At 33.4% G+C, this 16,002-nt stretch overlaps 2 protein-coding genes and 1 long non-coding RNA gene across 4 annotated transcripts; 1 reads left to right on the top strand and 2 right to left on the bottom strand.

The window, feature by feature from the left end:
- Positions 1-1,705: 1,705 nt before the first annotated feature.
- On the bottom strand, positions 1,706-4,499 carry Dus4 (Dihydrouridine synthase 4). Its single transcript, XM_034968562.2, has 2 exons — positions 4,270-4,499; positions 1,706-3,813 (listed from the first exon to the last, which is right to left on the bottom strand). The coding sequence occupies exons 1-2, from the start codon at positions 4,413-4,415 to the stop codon at positions 2,760-2,762; spliced, it is 1,200 nt and encodes a 399-aa protein (XP_034824453.1). The 5' UTR covers positions 4,416-4,499; the 3' UTR covers positions 1,706-2,759.
- A 1,042-nt stretch (positions 4,500-5,541) lies between these two features.
- Positions 5,542-9,847, top strand: Zfrp8 (Zinc finger protein RP-8). Of its 2 annotated transcripts, none has more exons than XM_034968568.2 (6): positions 5,542-5,877; positions 7,191-7,370; positions 7,959-8,117; positions 8,209-8,304; positions 8,777-9,073; positions 9,403-9,847. In XM_034968568.2, the coding sequence occupies exons 1-6, from the start codon at positions 5,698-5,700 to the stop codon at positions 9,562-9,564; spliced, it is 1,074 nt and encodes a 357-aa protein (XP_034824459.1). In that variant the 5' UTR covers positions 5,542-5,697; the 3' UTR covers positions 9,565-9,847. The 2 variants fall into 2 exon arrangements, with proteins under 2 accessions (XP_034824459.1, XP_069355023.1); XM_069498922.1 differs by lacking the exon at positions 5,542-5,877 and adding an exon at positions 6,374-6,730.
- Positions 9,848-10,607: 760 nt separating this feature from the next.
- Positions 10,608-12,496, bottom strand: LOC117982267 (uncharacterized). The gene is made up of 3 exons (XR_011236795.1): positions 12,282-12,496; positions 12,050-12,152; positions 10,608-10,744 (listed from the first exon to the last, which is right to left on the bottom strand). It is a non-coding gene; the product is annotated as an uncharacterized lncRNA (long non-coding RNA).
- Between the last annotated feature and the right edge of the window lie 3,506 nt (positions 12,497-16,002).

Genomic DNA, 16,002 nt, shown 5'->3' with positions numbered 1-16,002 from the left:
ACTGTCCAAGTCTTTATCTATACCCGTGCAAATCACGTCAATCCGTTGCACACCGGTGCGCCGTGCGACGTGATTAAAGGACAAACCAACAAACCAATATAACAACAAACCAACAAACAAACACACTTTCGCATTTATAATAACGGCACTGATTAAGCTACATAAGTACTTAGGTCATTCAACACTTTTGGCAAAACAACACAAGGCCTTTGTTAAAAGTTGTAATTTTAACTAGAAAAAACTCGTTCTAACTGAAAGCCTTTGTTACATTACACCTAGTTTTAACCTGACACACTAAAATCCAGAACGACATCTGATCAACTATCTGATCACGTCTTGCCAGTCTTAGCCCCAGCCATAACAGCTGGCTTTACAAAAGCTACTGCTTGCAAAACTTTATAAGTTGCTCTGATTCATCGTAAAGCATTGTAGGTAAGAAAGAGTTAAAAGCCATTCAGTACATTTTTTTTTAACTCTCGCCGCAGTTAATTTCAATTTCAATTTATTTATTAAATCGGACAACAATTGATCCATTATGTGTTAGTAACAATAAATACTTAATAACTATGTTAATACTTAAACACTAAGGAGTTAGTAACAAAATACTTAATCACTATGTTAGTACTTAATAACTAAAAGGGATTTAGTCCTCTGCACGAGTTTCCCCATCAGAGGACTATCCATTTTGTCCGCTATCATGCGCAGGATCCCGTTGCTGCTTCCTCGGACTCTGGACAATAGTGATGCTGTTTTCTTGCGCCAGATGGCATCGAAGTCCGCGCCTCAGCAAACATAGCTGATGCACTACAGAACCGAGGTTGCCGCAACAAAATCCTGAACGCATTATTATATTGTTAGGTATAGTTAAGGGATAGGTATATGTGTAGGATTTTATCAATCTATCTGTCAGTCAACAATTAGTTAATTAAATTAAATAATCTGTAGGGCGATTTCGTAAAACCTGCATCAATCATTATTACAATCTCAATTATTGTGGTTGGCTGAATTTGTGCTATTCTTGTTGCAACAATGCATTGTAGCCAATAGTGAGCGAGCGTCAACCAATCAGAGGTGATTGCGATCGTGACATTTTAGCTGAAACGTTTCAGTCTGTTGTGCGTTAACTAATATTTGTTGTTGGGACTTGCGCGAAAGAAGTCATAAGTACCTACCTACCTAGTACACCAGGGAGTTTAAAAAAACCGGCCAAGTGCGAATCAGACTCGCGCACTGAGGGTTCCGTAGTACAATCGTATTTTATCGACATTTTGCAACGATAAATCAAAAACTACTGACCTACTAGATCTCGTTCAAATCAATTGTCGGTGGAAGTTTGTATGGTAATGTACATCATATATTTTTTTTAGTTTTATTACTCTCTTATTTTAGAAGTTACAGGCGCAAACTATTTGATGAAAAAAAATATTTTTGCGTTTCAATTCTAAGTATGGGGAACCCCAAAATTTATTGTTTTTTTTTCAATTTTTTTTGTAAAATCTTAATGCGGTTCACAGAATACACAGATGTTTATTACTCAATCACGCAAAAACTACTGGACGGATTTGGTTGAAATTTGGAATGGATAGATTATACCCTGGATTAACACATAGGCTACTTTTTATCCCGGAAAATCAAAGAGTTTCCGCGGGATTTTCAAAAATGAAAATCCACGGGCATCAGCTAGTCATAATTAATAAAGACAAAAGTGATTTTACAGTTTATTGAATAAAAATACAACCAGCCAAGTGCGAGTCAGGCTCGCTCACCCGTACTTTGAAAGCATACCGTAAGGTACGATAAACGTAATAATAATATTACTTAAACTATTAAATATTTCAGTAATTAGGTAATAACAATAAACACATTATATTAAAATAATTAATACGTAACCTAACCTAACTTATTGTGCAGAAAAAATCTATTTTATTTAGCAACAATTTTATAGCACACATTACATTCAAAATTTTATTTCAAGAGTACTACATTATAACTGAAATCATAATGTTTCAAAATGAATAATTACATCTACTCTAACCTAACCCAATTGTTGATAATATGTATTTGGATGCTTTATTATTAAGGCGTCCAGTCGCCTCCCTTATCCATAACCTGGCAAGCCTGGCATCTTCGAGGCATCATCATCATCATCAACCAATAGACGTCCACTGCTGGACATAGGTCTCTTGTAGGGACTTCCACACGCCACAGTCTTGCGCCGCCTGGATCCAGCGGCTCCCTGCGACTCGTCTGATGTCGTCGGTCCACCTAGTGGGGGGTCTTCCAACGCTGCGTCTTCCGGTGTGAGGTCGCCATTCTAGCACCTTGGGACCCCAACGTCTATTGGTTGTAAGAACTATGTGCCCTTCAACGCTTCATCAACGCCTAAACGTTTTCATCGGGGTTGCATCTGGAGATTGTGAGGGCCAGATAGACAACTTCAGTGTTTAGGGTTATTTATCGAGGTACTAAATCTTGGCATGGCTTAGACTTCCAAATTTTCTCATAGTTCAGCCATCCTGACACTCACTCTCCATGCCATATTTCAAGATCATGGTTCAACAGGAAGTGCCCTATAAGATATGATGACGATGACTTAACCTTAGTATCTACTTATCCAGTACAAATTTCAGCCATTTTTGAAAAAGTCTTGCTAAATGCAACAAAATTTCAACAAACAGACATACCCACAGGCAGAAATGTGATCCTATAATGGTTGCATTTTTTATCGAGTTGAAAATCAAAAATCGAATTATTTTATGTCAAATACATTCATCAAACATATTGCTGTCCATATAATCTAGAACATCAGTGTTTTCAACATAGTATGTGAAAAAACTTCCATTATTATTGTCATAATCATGATTACAACAAGTGCAATAATGTATACTTTTACTACATCCTCTACATTTACTTGAGTGCTTATCAGTGACTTCTTTATCAAATTGACATGTTACAAAATCATCAATTATTGGACTAGCTGGTGGCACATAATTGTAATCATTTATAACATGCATATTTAAAAATTGATCAACACTTTGAAATGTACTTAAATGATTAAACTTCTGCTTTTGTTTTTTTGTCAATATCTTATCAAGCATAAAAACTAAATGGTGGTGATAGCATTGGAATGTTATTTTATCTTCATTTTTATTCTTCAAGTCAATCCACTGTTTAATACAACTGAGTGGAGTTTTATTATTTCCCTTGAAAAGGGCTGGGTTATTCAAAATGCCACTCGCAGCCATTATGCCCCCACATTTCAATGTTTCTTGTAATTGATCTGCATCATCTAAAGTTTTGATGCCACCATTAGCAATTATTGGAAGAGTAATTTTGTCGCATATTTCTTTTAAGGTTTCCACATCTATAGCCTCCCCACTTTTCTGTACTGGTGTACGTCCATGTACAGTCATAAAATCGATGCCACATTTTTCAAGCTGCTGGCACATAGTTATTGTTTTTTTTACTTCCTGCAATATTCTTACTTTCACAGAAACTGTAAAATTTTGAGGAAAATTGTTTCTCACAGTTCTTAATAAATTATGTACTAGCTCAGGCTTAGATAGTAAGGCACATCCATATCCATCCTTCATGGCCCATCTTTGAGGACATCCACAGTTTAAATCCACTCCGTCGACATATGGATATACTAACTTGGATGCATCTAAGAAATCATCAACACTATTAGCTGCAAACTGCACAACCAATGGTGAGTCATACATAGTTGTTACAAACTCATTTGACCTTGCTTTAGCATTTTGACAAAATGAATCTGCAAGTATCATCGGTGTAAAGCACAAATCCACTCCAAAGCTGAAAGCAAAAGAAATATTATCTATAGGTTCTAGTGGTTGACAATAACTACAGCAAAAAATCGGTCAGAATCGAAACGTGAGTCAGACTTGCACAGGAAGGGTTCTGTATTTCGACACAAGAAATAACAATTTTCAATAGAAATACACATTCTGTGAAAATTTCAACTTTCTACCTAGTATGGGCTTCAGACAGTGTTTGAGATGTGAGAAGTGCCATTTGCTTGATCAAGCTGCTTAACGGGCGCATCAAGTTGCTTGATGTGACCGTCAAGCAGTTTGATCAAGCAAAACAAAACTACATGCTTGACCATCTCGGAAGCCTTTATCGGTTCACAAGATACAGGCCGCTGACAGACGGACATCAGAGGCTGTAAACTGTAAAAAACCCGTAGACACCCTTCGGTACGGAACCCTAAAAAGTATCATTACGATTTAAAAGCATAAAAGCACTCACTTTTTTACTAAAGTTCTAAACTGCACTTTACTATATCTGACCATGGGCGCACAAACTTTAACATAAGATTGATTGGTTTTCGCATCTTCAAAGAGTTCTATTATATTAGTTTTCGTTTTCATATTTTTATTGTTTACCGTCTTCATTTAGGGTAAAATAACTTTAAAACTACCTATTTAAATAAAACCAAATAAAACTTTGCCTTGCCAAATGTTGACAGTTGACACAAGTACGTCATGCAAATCACTGCCACAGACCAGTAATGATCAATGCAAATGATGCAAATTGCAAACGTTATGTCACAAACACAGATCACTATACTATATACTACTATATAGTTACTATGTAGATGTAAGTACTGTGTAACCGCGTATGAGATAACGATAGCACGACGTTACGATGAATAACACGACAATTATTACCATTGTTTAGTAGTTAATATTTGTATTAAACGATCAACAATTTTAATTTAATTTAAAACAACTTTATTGTTACTAAAATTACAGAGAGTAAGAATACAGGATACACTTAAAAAACAAAGGGCGACCTTATCACTAAAGTGATCTCTTCCAGGCAACCCATACTTAAGAACTTATAGAACTGTAAGACGGGGAGTCGCAATGTAGTTATAAATATATATATAGGCATACATAAACATACACTCTAATAGGTACATACTATACAATATAATGTTATATAGTATAATATAATATAATATAATATATGCATATATATAAATAATATATAAAATCAATGTAATGTAATTAAACAATAATACATAGCTAACTGTACATATTCTTATCGCAGAAAATCTACAGTGACAGATAGTGTTTCTTAACACGGTTTTTAAAGATCGCCAGCGATTTGGAGCGTCTTATTTCGACCGGAAGTGCATTCCACAGCGAAGCTGCTTTTACAGTGAATGATTCCGCGTAGCTATGCGTATTACATTTGGTCGCTTTAAGCTTAAAGTCGTAACATATTACAACAACAACAATATTTGTATTAAATGAGTTTGTTTTGCAACTTCTTGTATGTATTCTTGAAAAAAACCAGTTACACGATAAGGGACAAAAAATAGGTTAGCTGCGTCTCTGTTTATCACATTAGTAACTCTATCTGTGCTCTCTTTTTAGTGTGAATGAGAAAGCAAACGTTCCTGCATCTACCTTTATTACTCTATCTACGAGTTACTAAGTCGAAAGCATACTTTAGTGATCTGTGGTTGAGACTAAAACGTACCTAGTGACCATGTAGTGTAGTGACTCTTTGGTCGAGACCAAGAATTAATCTAACTGATATCCAGGGCCGTTAAATAAATAAAAAAAAATTAACCTAAAAGTGATAAAAATTGTTTTAATCTAACTTCTAATATATTCTCTTTTCTCATAATTTTTTATACACATAAACAGAGCGTTGTGAAGTAAAATGAGTAATAAATGTGTAGATATCGGTTTTCTTGAAGAAAAGAGTAACTGGCTGTTACATCCTAGATTTTTTCCAAGTAAAGTGGGAGGAAAGCCAGCATGGTTAGACCTTAAAAACTTACCTGATTCTGCTAAATTAAACTGCAAAAAGTGTAAGGAACCTTTGATTTTATTATGTCAGGTATGTATTGTGATACACTTAGTTGTAGTAGATAATGAAGAGTTATTCCCGTTGAGTCACACCCCCGTGTGTAACACTGTGACACAAGGTGCCAAAAATTTCAAAACAAATTCCCGTTGTGTAACAAGTGTTACTCAACGGGAATTTTTTGTACTAAATGTCATCACCAAATTCAGCACCCTCGAAAACCCTGAAACCATGTAAATTTTCTGTAAAAAAATTCATGTCCGTCATCTTGGATTTATAAATAAATAACATCCCGGAAAAGTGCACAATCAGTTAATACTTGATACACGCGTAATAATATGTATTTATGTAGGTGTGACACAAGGTGCCAACAAGTTCAAAAAATTCTTTGTTGAATGTTTTGAAATTTTTGGCACCTTGTGTCACAGTGTTACACATGTCATGATTTCCAAATAATACTAATATTCTGTGATGATTTTAAAACTGATGGTGTGTGATTTGGCTTAAATAATTTATGGTTTGAGTCAAATCACGTACTTTCTTAATAATAACATTGAAGTTTAGAAGGAATCTCATTGGATGGAATCTTGAGAGGATCTCATTGGTCAGTCCAACATGTTGTTACGGTTTAAAAATTAAGGGTGCAAGATTTGACTTAAATAATTTATTGTTTGAGTCAAATCACGTACCTTTTTAAAACGGCCTTGAATTTTAGAAGGATCGCATTGGATGGAATTTTAAGTGGAATCTCATTGGTCAATTCAGTTTCAGTTCAGCTCAATCACATACTCTTTTTAGTTCAGTTGAATGAATGTAAAACATGATATTCGGTCCGGACAGCTCTTTAGTTTTTAAGTTAATCCTGTTCGAGCATCCAAACCGAAAGGTTAGTAAAAGTGTCTCCTAAGTACTACAATACATGTTGTTCATAATTGTATTTATTGTTCATAATAAGTGTGCAGAATTATATATTAATATCGATACTATTGAAAGAGTTTTATTAAACACACGGGGGTGTGACTCAACGGGAATAACCCATAATGAAGATCAGTGACAATAAAGCGGTACCTACTAACCAAGAACCATAATTAGGTATTGTTAGTAATTTATTTAGTGGCTTTTTGTTGTGCCATACAGTACAATTTACTTTGCATTTAAAAGATGCAGGAACCATTACCTAATATTATTTTACTTGTCTGTGTGATTTACTTTTCAAATAGGTGCTCAAATCAATACTAAAATACAACAGTGAGCTCAAAGTTTTATGAATACTAAATATGAAATAGATCCTGTATTCGTATAGACTACTCTTACAATAAAAATAATATGTACCTACATTGTTACAGGTGTATGCTCCATTTGAAGAGATTAATGATTGTTTTCATCGAACAATCTTCATATTTATTTGCAAAAAAGGCTCTTGCTGTGAAACAAATTCTGCAGAAAATTTTGTGGTACTACGTTGTCAGCTACCACGCATGAATGATTATTTCTCTTTTGAACCATGCGGAGAAAATGAAAAGGAGGTAATAAGCAGATTTTTTTTATAATTTCACCCCAAACTTGATGATTGGTATAAACGGTGATCACCCGGTCACCCAAACGGTGATTTGCCGAAAATCCCACATTTTGCTCATCATCAACATCACTTGATGCTGATATCTCACTTGAATGATGTCTTTATGATAGTGATAAAAGCAAATATTATTATCTTGTAGCTTTATTTTTATAAATAGCAAGGCAGACATTTGCATGTAACTGTAATAAATATTTACTATTGTGTAATTATGAATATTTTAATTTTTTTAAATAATGAGTAGGCTTGATGTTTAATGATTTGCATGAACTTAATTTTAGGAATCGCTTGATCTACCTCTTGAATAACCACATTACTCTGTGCCCATTTCAAGACTTACTTAATTACATAATTGTGTTACTTCACTATCTTTAAATGTGGGGCCTACACCTGAAAGCGCAGAATTGGATGACCCACCCCCCTCTGGCGACCAACTAATGGCTGTATAACCATTTAAATTGGCTAGGCGGGCTAAATGGTACAGATGATGATTATGACTTTAAATAAGTTTGTAATATAATATTATTATAACTCTTAGGATTTTCCAATGGAAAAATGGGCAAAGTTGTGCAACGTTTGTGGAATAAGAGCACCATCTCACTGTTCAAAATGCAAAAAAGTTTATTACTGTAGTCGCCAACACCAAGTTCTTGATTGGCAAAAGGGACACAAAAGCATTTGCTCTGACCTGCAAAAGGTATATTTACTTTTTTCTTTTTGTTATTTAATATATAAAATTGATTCTCTAAATTGAATATAATTGTACTTGAAAAAGATTTATTTTTCAGTTATGCAAGCCATGGTCGAGTAATTTTATAGTGACTGAAGCAGGAAAATCATTATTATTTAAAGAGTGGGAATTAATAGTAGACGAAGAAGATGAGGTATGTTCCAATTGCATGACTTTTTTATATAACTCAATATCATAGATACAAAATACAGGTCAAACACATAAACTTCCTTTGGGCTTTGCCAGTCTGGTAAAAATAAGATCATTACTGTAATAATAATATAATAGATACATTTATTATAACTAATATTATAAGAATAGATAGTATTAAACTCTGCCATGTTAATTACCTAGTAAGAGCGATCACACACTCATCCGATCTAAATCTGTGAAAGTACGGATATAAAAAATATCTACGTCATATGTCATCTCATAAGCTACCATACAAATAGTTCTATGACAACTTTGTAATATATTTTTACAGACTCAGATCGGATGAATGTGTAACCGTTGTAAATCTACTTACTCATAGTATTTATAATATCTCTAAGCTAACCCTATTAAATAATCTGAAATTTTTTGTTTCATATTTTGTAAATCGATTTCATTGCATATTATTTTCGTAGGAGGAAGTCACTGCTGAAGACTCAAATCAAGAAATAGAGAAACTTAGAAAAATGATGCAAGAAAAAAAAGCTGGTACATTGAGCAACATTCCTGAAACTGAATTAGAACAATATGTAAAACCATTACCAGAAGATAAGGTTTACAATAAGTTCCGTAAAAGAATAGCGAGACATCCAAACCAGGTGTTAAGATATGATAGAGGAGGTGAACCTCTGTGGATTACAAAAAATTCAGGAAACTTAATACCTATACCCAAATGTCAGTACTGTAATGGAGACAGACAATTTGAATTTCAAGTAAGTTTGAAACTAATGAAAAATAAACAAAAAAAATAAAAAATGAAACATTTATGGTGTAACTAGATGATCCTCGTGACTTTGTCTGCATGAATTTAGGTTTTATCCTGTGAAAATTATGATTTATGGGGGAAAAACCTATGTTCATCCTCCAGGATACAAGCTATCTATGTACAAAATTCGTTAAGATCAATCCAGCTGTTGAGCTGTTAAACCAGCAGACAGATATTGTTTTATCCGTCTGCTGTTATCTCCTATTAGTATAGTTGATTACAAAAATTGATCTGTATTTCCTTATGATATCATTGCTGTTATTTTTTTTTTTTCAGATAATGCCACAACTATTGAACTTTATAAATGTTGGTATTGAATTGAATAGCATAGATTGGGGTGTACTAGCCATTTACACTTGCAAAGCTAGTTGTAATACTGGTCCAGCATATAAAGAAGAGGTTATTGTCAAACAAGATTTAATTAATGAAACAATTTAATAAATAAGCTGAAAACAATTCTATAATGAGTAAAATTTAACTCTTCACGCGCCATTTCAACTTTTGTGTCAAATTTCTTCGGTTTCTTCCTTGTTTCCTTATTTTTAAGGTGAACCGTAACCATACTTTTGACATGACAGTTGACCCATAGAGTTAAAATGGCGCGTGAAGAGTAATTTTGTACAGACTATACCTCAAATATTTATTCATCTGTTACATCTTGCATTTTTTTGTTTCCATATTCTTCTGACAAATATTTCATTAAATCATTCATTCCGCTGAATTCTGTTCTAGATTGTGGAGGATTATTTTTTTGTAAAACTGGAAGAAGGTTTCCCATTTTGATTCTGAAGTCTTTTAGCTAAACAGAAAATAGCATGTTAATCGTTGACTAGAATATAATAGGTAATGGTGGTGCTGGTGATAGTCCAGTTGTTAAGATTTCTGCCTATTTGGGAGTGTCCAGGATTCGATCTTGGGCATATAACCTCTAACTTTTTAGATTTATGTCCCTTTTAAGTACCTAATTAAATATTACTGCTTTAACGGTGAAGAAAAACATAGTGAAGAAACCTGTATGCCTGAAAGTTCTGCATAATGTGCTCAAAGGTGTGTTAAGTCTGCCAATCAGCACCTTTTTTAACCGACTTCAAAAAAAGGAGGAGGTTCTCAATTCGTCGGAATCTTTTTTTTTTTAAATTTATTAAGACTTGATGCTTGACTGCAATCAGATTTGCTGGCAAGTGATGATGCAGCCTAAGAGAATGGAGCGTGCTTTGCCTATAGTACATGGCAGTTTGAAATGGCAATTGGGGAGGGAACGCCTCGTACAGCCACGCGCTCTGTGCGGGTGACGTGCGAGCGTCGCCCCGCCTCATACCCCAATGTCTATTCACTCTTGACTAGGCATGATGGACTTTGGCATAAACTCTTCTCATTCTGAGAGGAGACGACTTGCGACAAGTTGAGATGATGATAAGAAATTAAGTAACTCAATAAGTTAAAAATATAGCACAATATATAATAAGTATTATTATACTAACATCTTTAGCACCTGATAATTTCCATACGCCATAGCATAAACATGTTGTACCACCAATTGCATACAGTGTCCCCCAACCCAGTGCTCTTAGTGCCAGCAGAGCACCTGCATCCGCTAATTCAACACTGCCATGTATTCCTTAATGAGATCAAAGTCAAATCATTATAATTTGATTATATATTATTGTTTGATTGTCAATTGTGGAATTTGTAAGATAATGATGTAATTAATAGTGATAATTAATTATGTAAACTTAAAACTAAAGCTACACTTGAACAAAAGTAAACTTGAAACCTGATTAATATTACAGGGCCAGTACTACTATTATGGTGCCCTGTATTTCTAGTTAGTACCATTACATGCATGGCAGTCAAGCAGCTAGCGGCTAGGGACTAAACAGTAGGTAAGGATAATAATGTAAGCAACTTTTAATAATTACTATGATATTTAAATGCAAAAGTGTCTGTCAAAATTTGGTACAGAAATTCTCACAGGATTTTTAAAAGCCTGCCCGTACTGGTTTTAACAAATTTTGGGCTTTTTCTCAGCAAAATAGGACAAAGTTGCAGACATCATATAGTTCTAGTCCATACTAATATTATAAATGTGAAAATATGTCTGTCTGTCTGCTAGCTTTTCACGGCCCATCCGTTCAACCGATTTTAATGAAATTTGGTACAGAATAGCTTACACCCTGGGAAAGGACATATGCTACTTTTATCCTGGAAAATCAGAGTTCCAACTGGTTTTTTAGAAACCTAAATCCACGCAGACAGAGTCGCTGTCATCATCTAGTTAGTAATAAGTCAAATATTACTTATACCTATATATCACAATAATTAAAATATTTTATAATATTATAACCTACTAGATCTTAAATGATATTAAAAGTAATTAAATATCACTTGCTTTTACAGTGAAGGAAAACATCTAAGGAAATCTGCACACTTGAGAGTTCTCCATAATGGTCTCAAAGGTGTGTGAAGTTTGCCAATCTATACTTGGCCAGCGTGGTAGACTATGGCTAAACCTTCTCATTCTGAGAGGAGACCCGTGCTCACTAGTGAGCCAGCGAAGGTTGATCGTGATGATGATGATTACTAGTATCTAAAATATACAAATGTGCATGACGTGTTTATGGTTTTGTGCAGCATAACTTAAATGGTATATATGTTGAAATGGCAATCGGGGTTTGAGGCAGGGGGGAGGCCCCGCACAACCGCACTGAGTTAGCATGGGGCTTCTTCTTCACTCTGGACTGGTTTCTGCACTCAAATGTTTCCGACTGTTGTGTTCGCTACGTTCGGGGCTGTGCGGGGTGTTCCCTAGCCTTCGCGACCAGTCGCGTTCTATAGGTGGGTTGTAGGTACATAAGGAAGATCTGTGTGGTTTAACTATTATGAGAATGGCATAAATGCTAGACATGATTGCAATTATATTCACCTTTATTGAAATATTTTGGATCAGTTTTTTTTGGCTGCTGCCAAAGTCGTTCCAAATCCTACAAAAGCAGATATACCAGCGATTGTAGCAAAAAATGCTCCAGCTGCAATATATATAAAAAAATCCAAATTAGGTAGTTGTTTTGAAATAAAAATTTCAATTTTTATAGAAATCAAAAGGTAAATCTCAAATGGGGTGGAAGATCACAATGAAGTATATCATTTTACATAACTTTAATTCGTTGAAGTCGTTCTTCGTCTGCCATTGATATTGGCTTACAGGATTACAGGCTATTCCTGAACGTTCACTTGAGTCTCCTTTTTCACAAGATTTTCACAGTTGCCACAGGCCTGGAAAATAAAAATACTTGTCGGTAATCACTAATCAGTACCTAAGTTAACTTCTATCCTTTTTATCATCGACTTTTTAACCTAAAATTTTTTTGTAGTTTTTTTTTTTTTTTTTTTTTTTTTAATTTATTTTACGGCCCTGGATAACACTCCTTTAAGGCCTTTCAAAAATTTACAAATTCTAAAATACAAAATTGCTTATAACTAAATATTATTCTAAAAATACAAAATTGCTTATAACTAATTAGTCTAACGTTTTTACACTTTATTTATAGTATTACTTATATAATTAAAAATAGACTTAAAATATGACGTTTTACACAACAAGTCCTTTACATGGCGGGGAAAATCAATTTTTTGTTTTTGTTCCATATTTATAGTGTTTAGATCACTGGCTAATATAAGTCTTTGTATGCCAAAAGCTGGACATTTGAGTATCATATGATTAACATCAGCCTCCTCATAATCACAATAGTTGCATTTTTTACTGTTTAGTATTTTTATTTTATTCAGGTGTGTTGGCACCAGACAGTGACCAAATCTCAGTCTATTCATTAATGATGTAAATTTTCTAGATTCACACTTCGTTTTGAAATACCATGGTTGTATTGGTATTTCCTTTTGAATTTCCGCATACCATTTTCCTTTATTTTTATTAGTCACATCCCACACTTCACTCCACAATTTCTTTTGTCTTATTTTAATTGTATTGCATAAATCCGTAAATGGCACCTTGATGCTACTTGAACAATCTTCATAAAAATTACTTTTTCTAGTAGCAGAATCAACCACTTCATTTCCTGTTATACCTCTGTGGGAGGGTACCCAAACAAATTCTATATTAATTCCCCTTTGTTTTAAATTAAGTAGTACATTTTTAATTTGGAAAATAATATAAACTAATTTATAATTACTAAAATTAAAATTATTTATAGCTAAAAGAACACTTTTCGAGTCTGTTATTAAAACATAGTTATTCATTTTAAACATTAATTCTTCTTTGATATATTCCAATGCCTTGAACAGGGCAACGCATTCAGCAGTAAACACACTGCAGTCAGAGTTTAATTTATATGATCTACATTTTTTTAACTGTGAATCATAAAAAGCAGAACTTACAAAGTTCTCATTTTTAGAACCATCCGAATATATCCTATAATGATTTTTACAATTTTCTTCAATGAACAATAGGAAGTCTAAATTGGATTTAATATCAGTGATGTGTATTCTATTTTCGAGGTTTATTACATCATAGTGGCAATCATACATAGGCCAAACGTCATTCACATTTATCTTACTAGCAATACTATGCATATAAGTCATAATCATTGACATAGTAGGTCCTTTACCGGAAAGAAGTGCTTCCGCTGTAGGTTGTAGAGTTTCAATTGATGCTTCAGTAACTTTTAATAAATCCTGTGGAAGTAATAATTTGTTTACCAAGTTAGAGTTAGCGAATAGTTGCTTCAAACAAAACTTTTCAGCCAAATAAACACGTCTCACCGGCAAAGGAGGGATACATGTTTCTACTTCCATTGAATTAATAGGTGTAGACCGCATTGCTCCACTTATTATTCTCAAACCTATATTTTGAATGACATCCAATTTTTTCAACAACGATGGATTAGTTTGCATATACGCAAGACAACTATAATCAAAATGACTTCTAACCATACTATTGTACAACAAAGTCAAAACTTTGGGATCTGAACCCCAAAATGTACCAGCTAAACATCTAATAAGATTAATGCTTTTTAATGCATTTTTACAAATGTAGTTAATGTGAGCATCGAATTTTAGTTTTGTATCAAAAATTACTCCTAAGAACTTCTTATTTCTTACAATTGGAACATCTAAGTTATTATATTTAATGTTTACATCTACTGGTCCACCAAATACCATGCATGAACTTTTAGAGGTATTAATACTTAATTTTAAAGTGTTTTGGTAATAATTTTGCACCTGAGTCAATGCTGAATTAACATTATTTACAGCTATTTCTACATTTTTATTTACACTATATAATAACAAGTCATCTGCAAATTGTAAAATTTTTACATCCTTTGTTGTTACATATTTCTCAATTTGAGAGGTATATAAATTGTATAAAATTGGAGATAATGATGCACCTTGCATAAGGCCTTTACTTGTTGAGTTAGGTCCATGAAGTATATTATTATACTTAACATAAAACTTTCTGTTATTTAAAAAATTTGATAGCCATTTTAACATTTTTCCAGGAATGCCAATTTCATGAAGAGAAGTAATAATCTGGTTTAAATCAACATTGTCATAAGCACCTTCTATATCCAAAAATACACATACTGCAGCATCTTTTGATAACTTACAGCTTCTTAAATCCGATACAAATGATGTCAAACTCTCATTAGCACTTCTTCCTTTTCGGAAACCGTATTGGAATGTTGGTAATAATTTATTTTTTTCTGTAAAATAATCTAATCTCAGTTTCAGCATTTGTTCAAATAATTTTCCTATGCATGATGTTAGTGATATTGGTCTGTATGAATTACAATCAGATGAAGATTTATCAGGTTTTAAAATCGGTACTATACATTGGATCTTCCAACTCTCTGGAACACATTGATTATCCCATAGCCTATTAAATATATCAAGTAAAGCTAATTGACCTAATTTATGCAATTTTTTAATCATTATATATGGAATGTTATCTAAGCCGGGTGTAGAGTTTTTTCTTGATTTAAGTGCTATATTAAATTCTGCAAAAGTGAAAGGCTTTAAAAGTAACATATGCTTGTCAGAATCATTATTAAATTCGAAAACAGAGGTATTTAACGTTGTGTTATTGTTATCATGTTTAAATTTTGAAATAAAATCGGGAATCCATACATCATTTTTATGCTGTGGTGGGTTTTTAATACGTTTAAACATTTTCATATAATTCCATACTCGAGTAATAGGAGTATATCTATTGAATGTTGAACATAACTTGTACCAACTATTTTTCTTAGCATCCTTAATTATTAATTTTTTTTGTGCATCCAATTGTTTATAATTAATGTAATTTTCCATCAACCCATTTCTTTTATATAACTGTAAAGCTTCTCTCGAATTTTTAACAGCAACTTCACAGTTTTCATCCCACCAAGGAGCAGGAGTTTTAAAAAGTCTAGGACCTTCAATTTTTACATAAGGAACGAATTCTTTTCTAAGAGTATTTAAAACTTCACAGAACTTATCATACGACTGTGAAGGATCTATTTCATCAAAAGATATACCTTTAAAGTACTCCTCTGATTTTGCATAATATTTGGTCCAATCTGCTTTATGAAATAGAAATTTCTCTACTTTGTCATTGACAGAATATTTAGATGGAACTAGGCTTAATTTTGTAAAAGTTGGATAGTGGTAACTACCCAAAGGATCGTCACCTACTGACCATTCACATAGAGGTGCTAATACGGGACTCACCCCTGTCACATCAATAGCAGAGCTATTTGCATTAGGTCTTTGTACTGTAGTAGATACACCTGTGTTTAACAGGCATAGGTCATGTTCATCAAAAATTTCAAACAATGTTTTGCCTCTTGAATTTGTACAATTGCACCCAAAAGCAATATGATG

This window comes from Maniola hyperantus, chromosome 5 (genome assembly GCF_902806685.2).
Source record: "Maniola hyperantus chromosome 5, iAphHyp1.2, whole genome shotgun sequence".
Lineage (NCBI taxonomy): Eukaryota > Metazoa > Arthropoda > Insecta > Lepidoptera > Nymphalidae > Maniola > Maniola hyperantus.
This window is presented reverse-complemented; position numbering and strand designations above follow the sequence as displayed.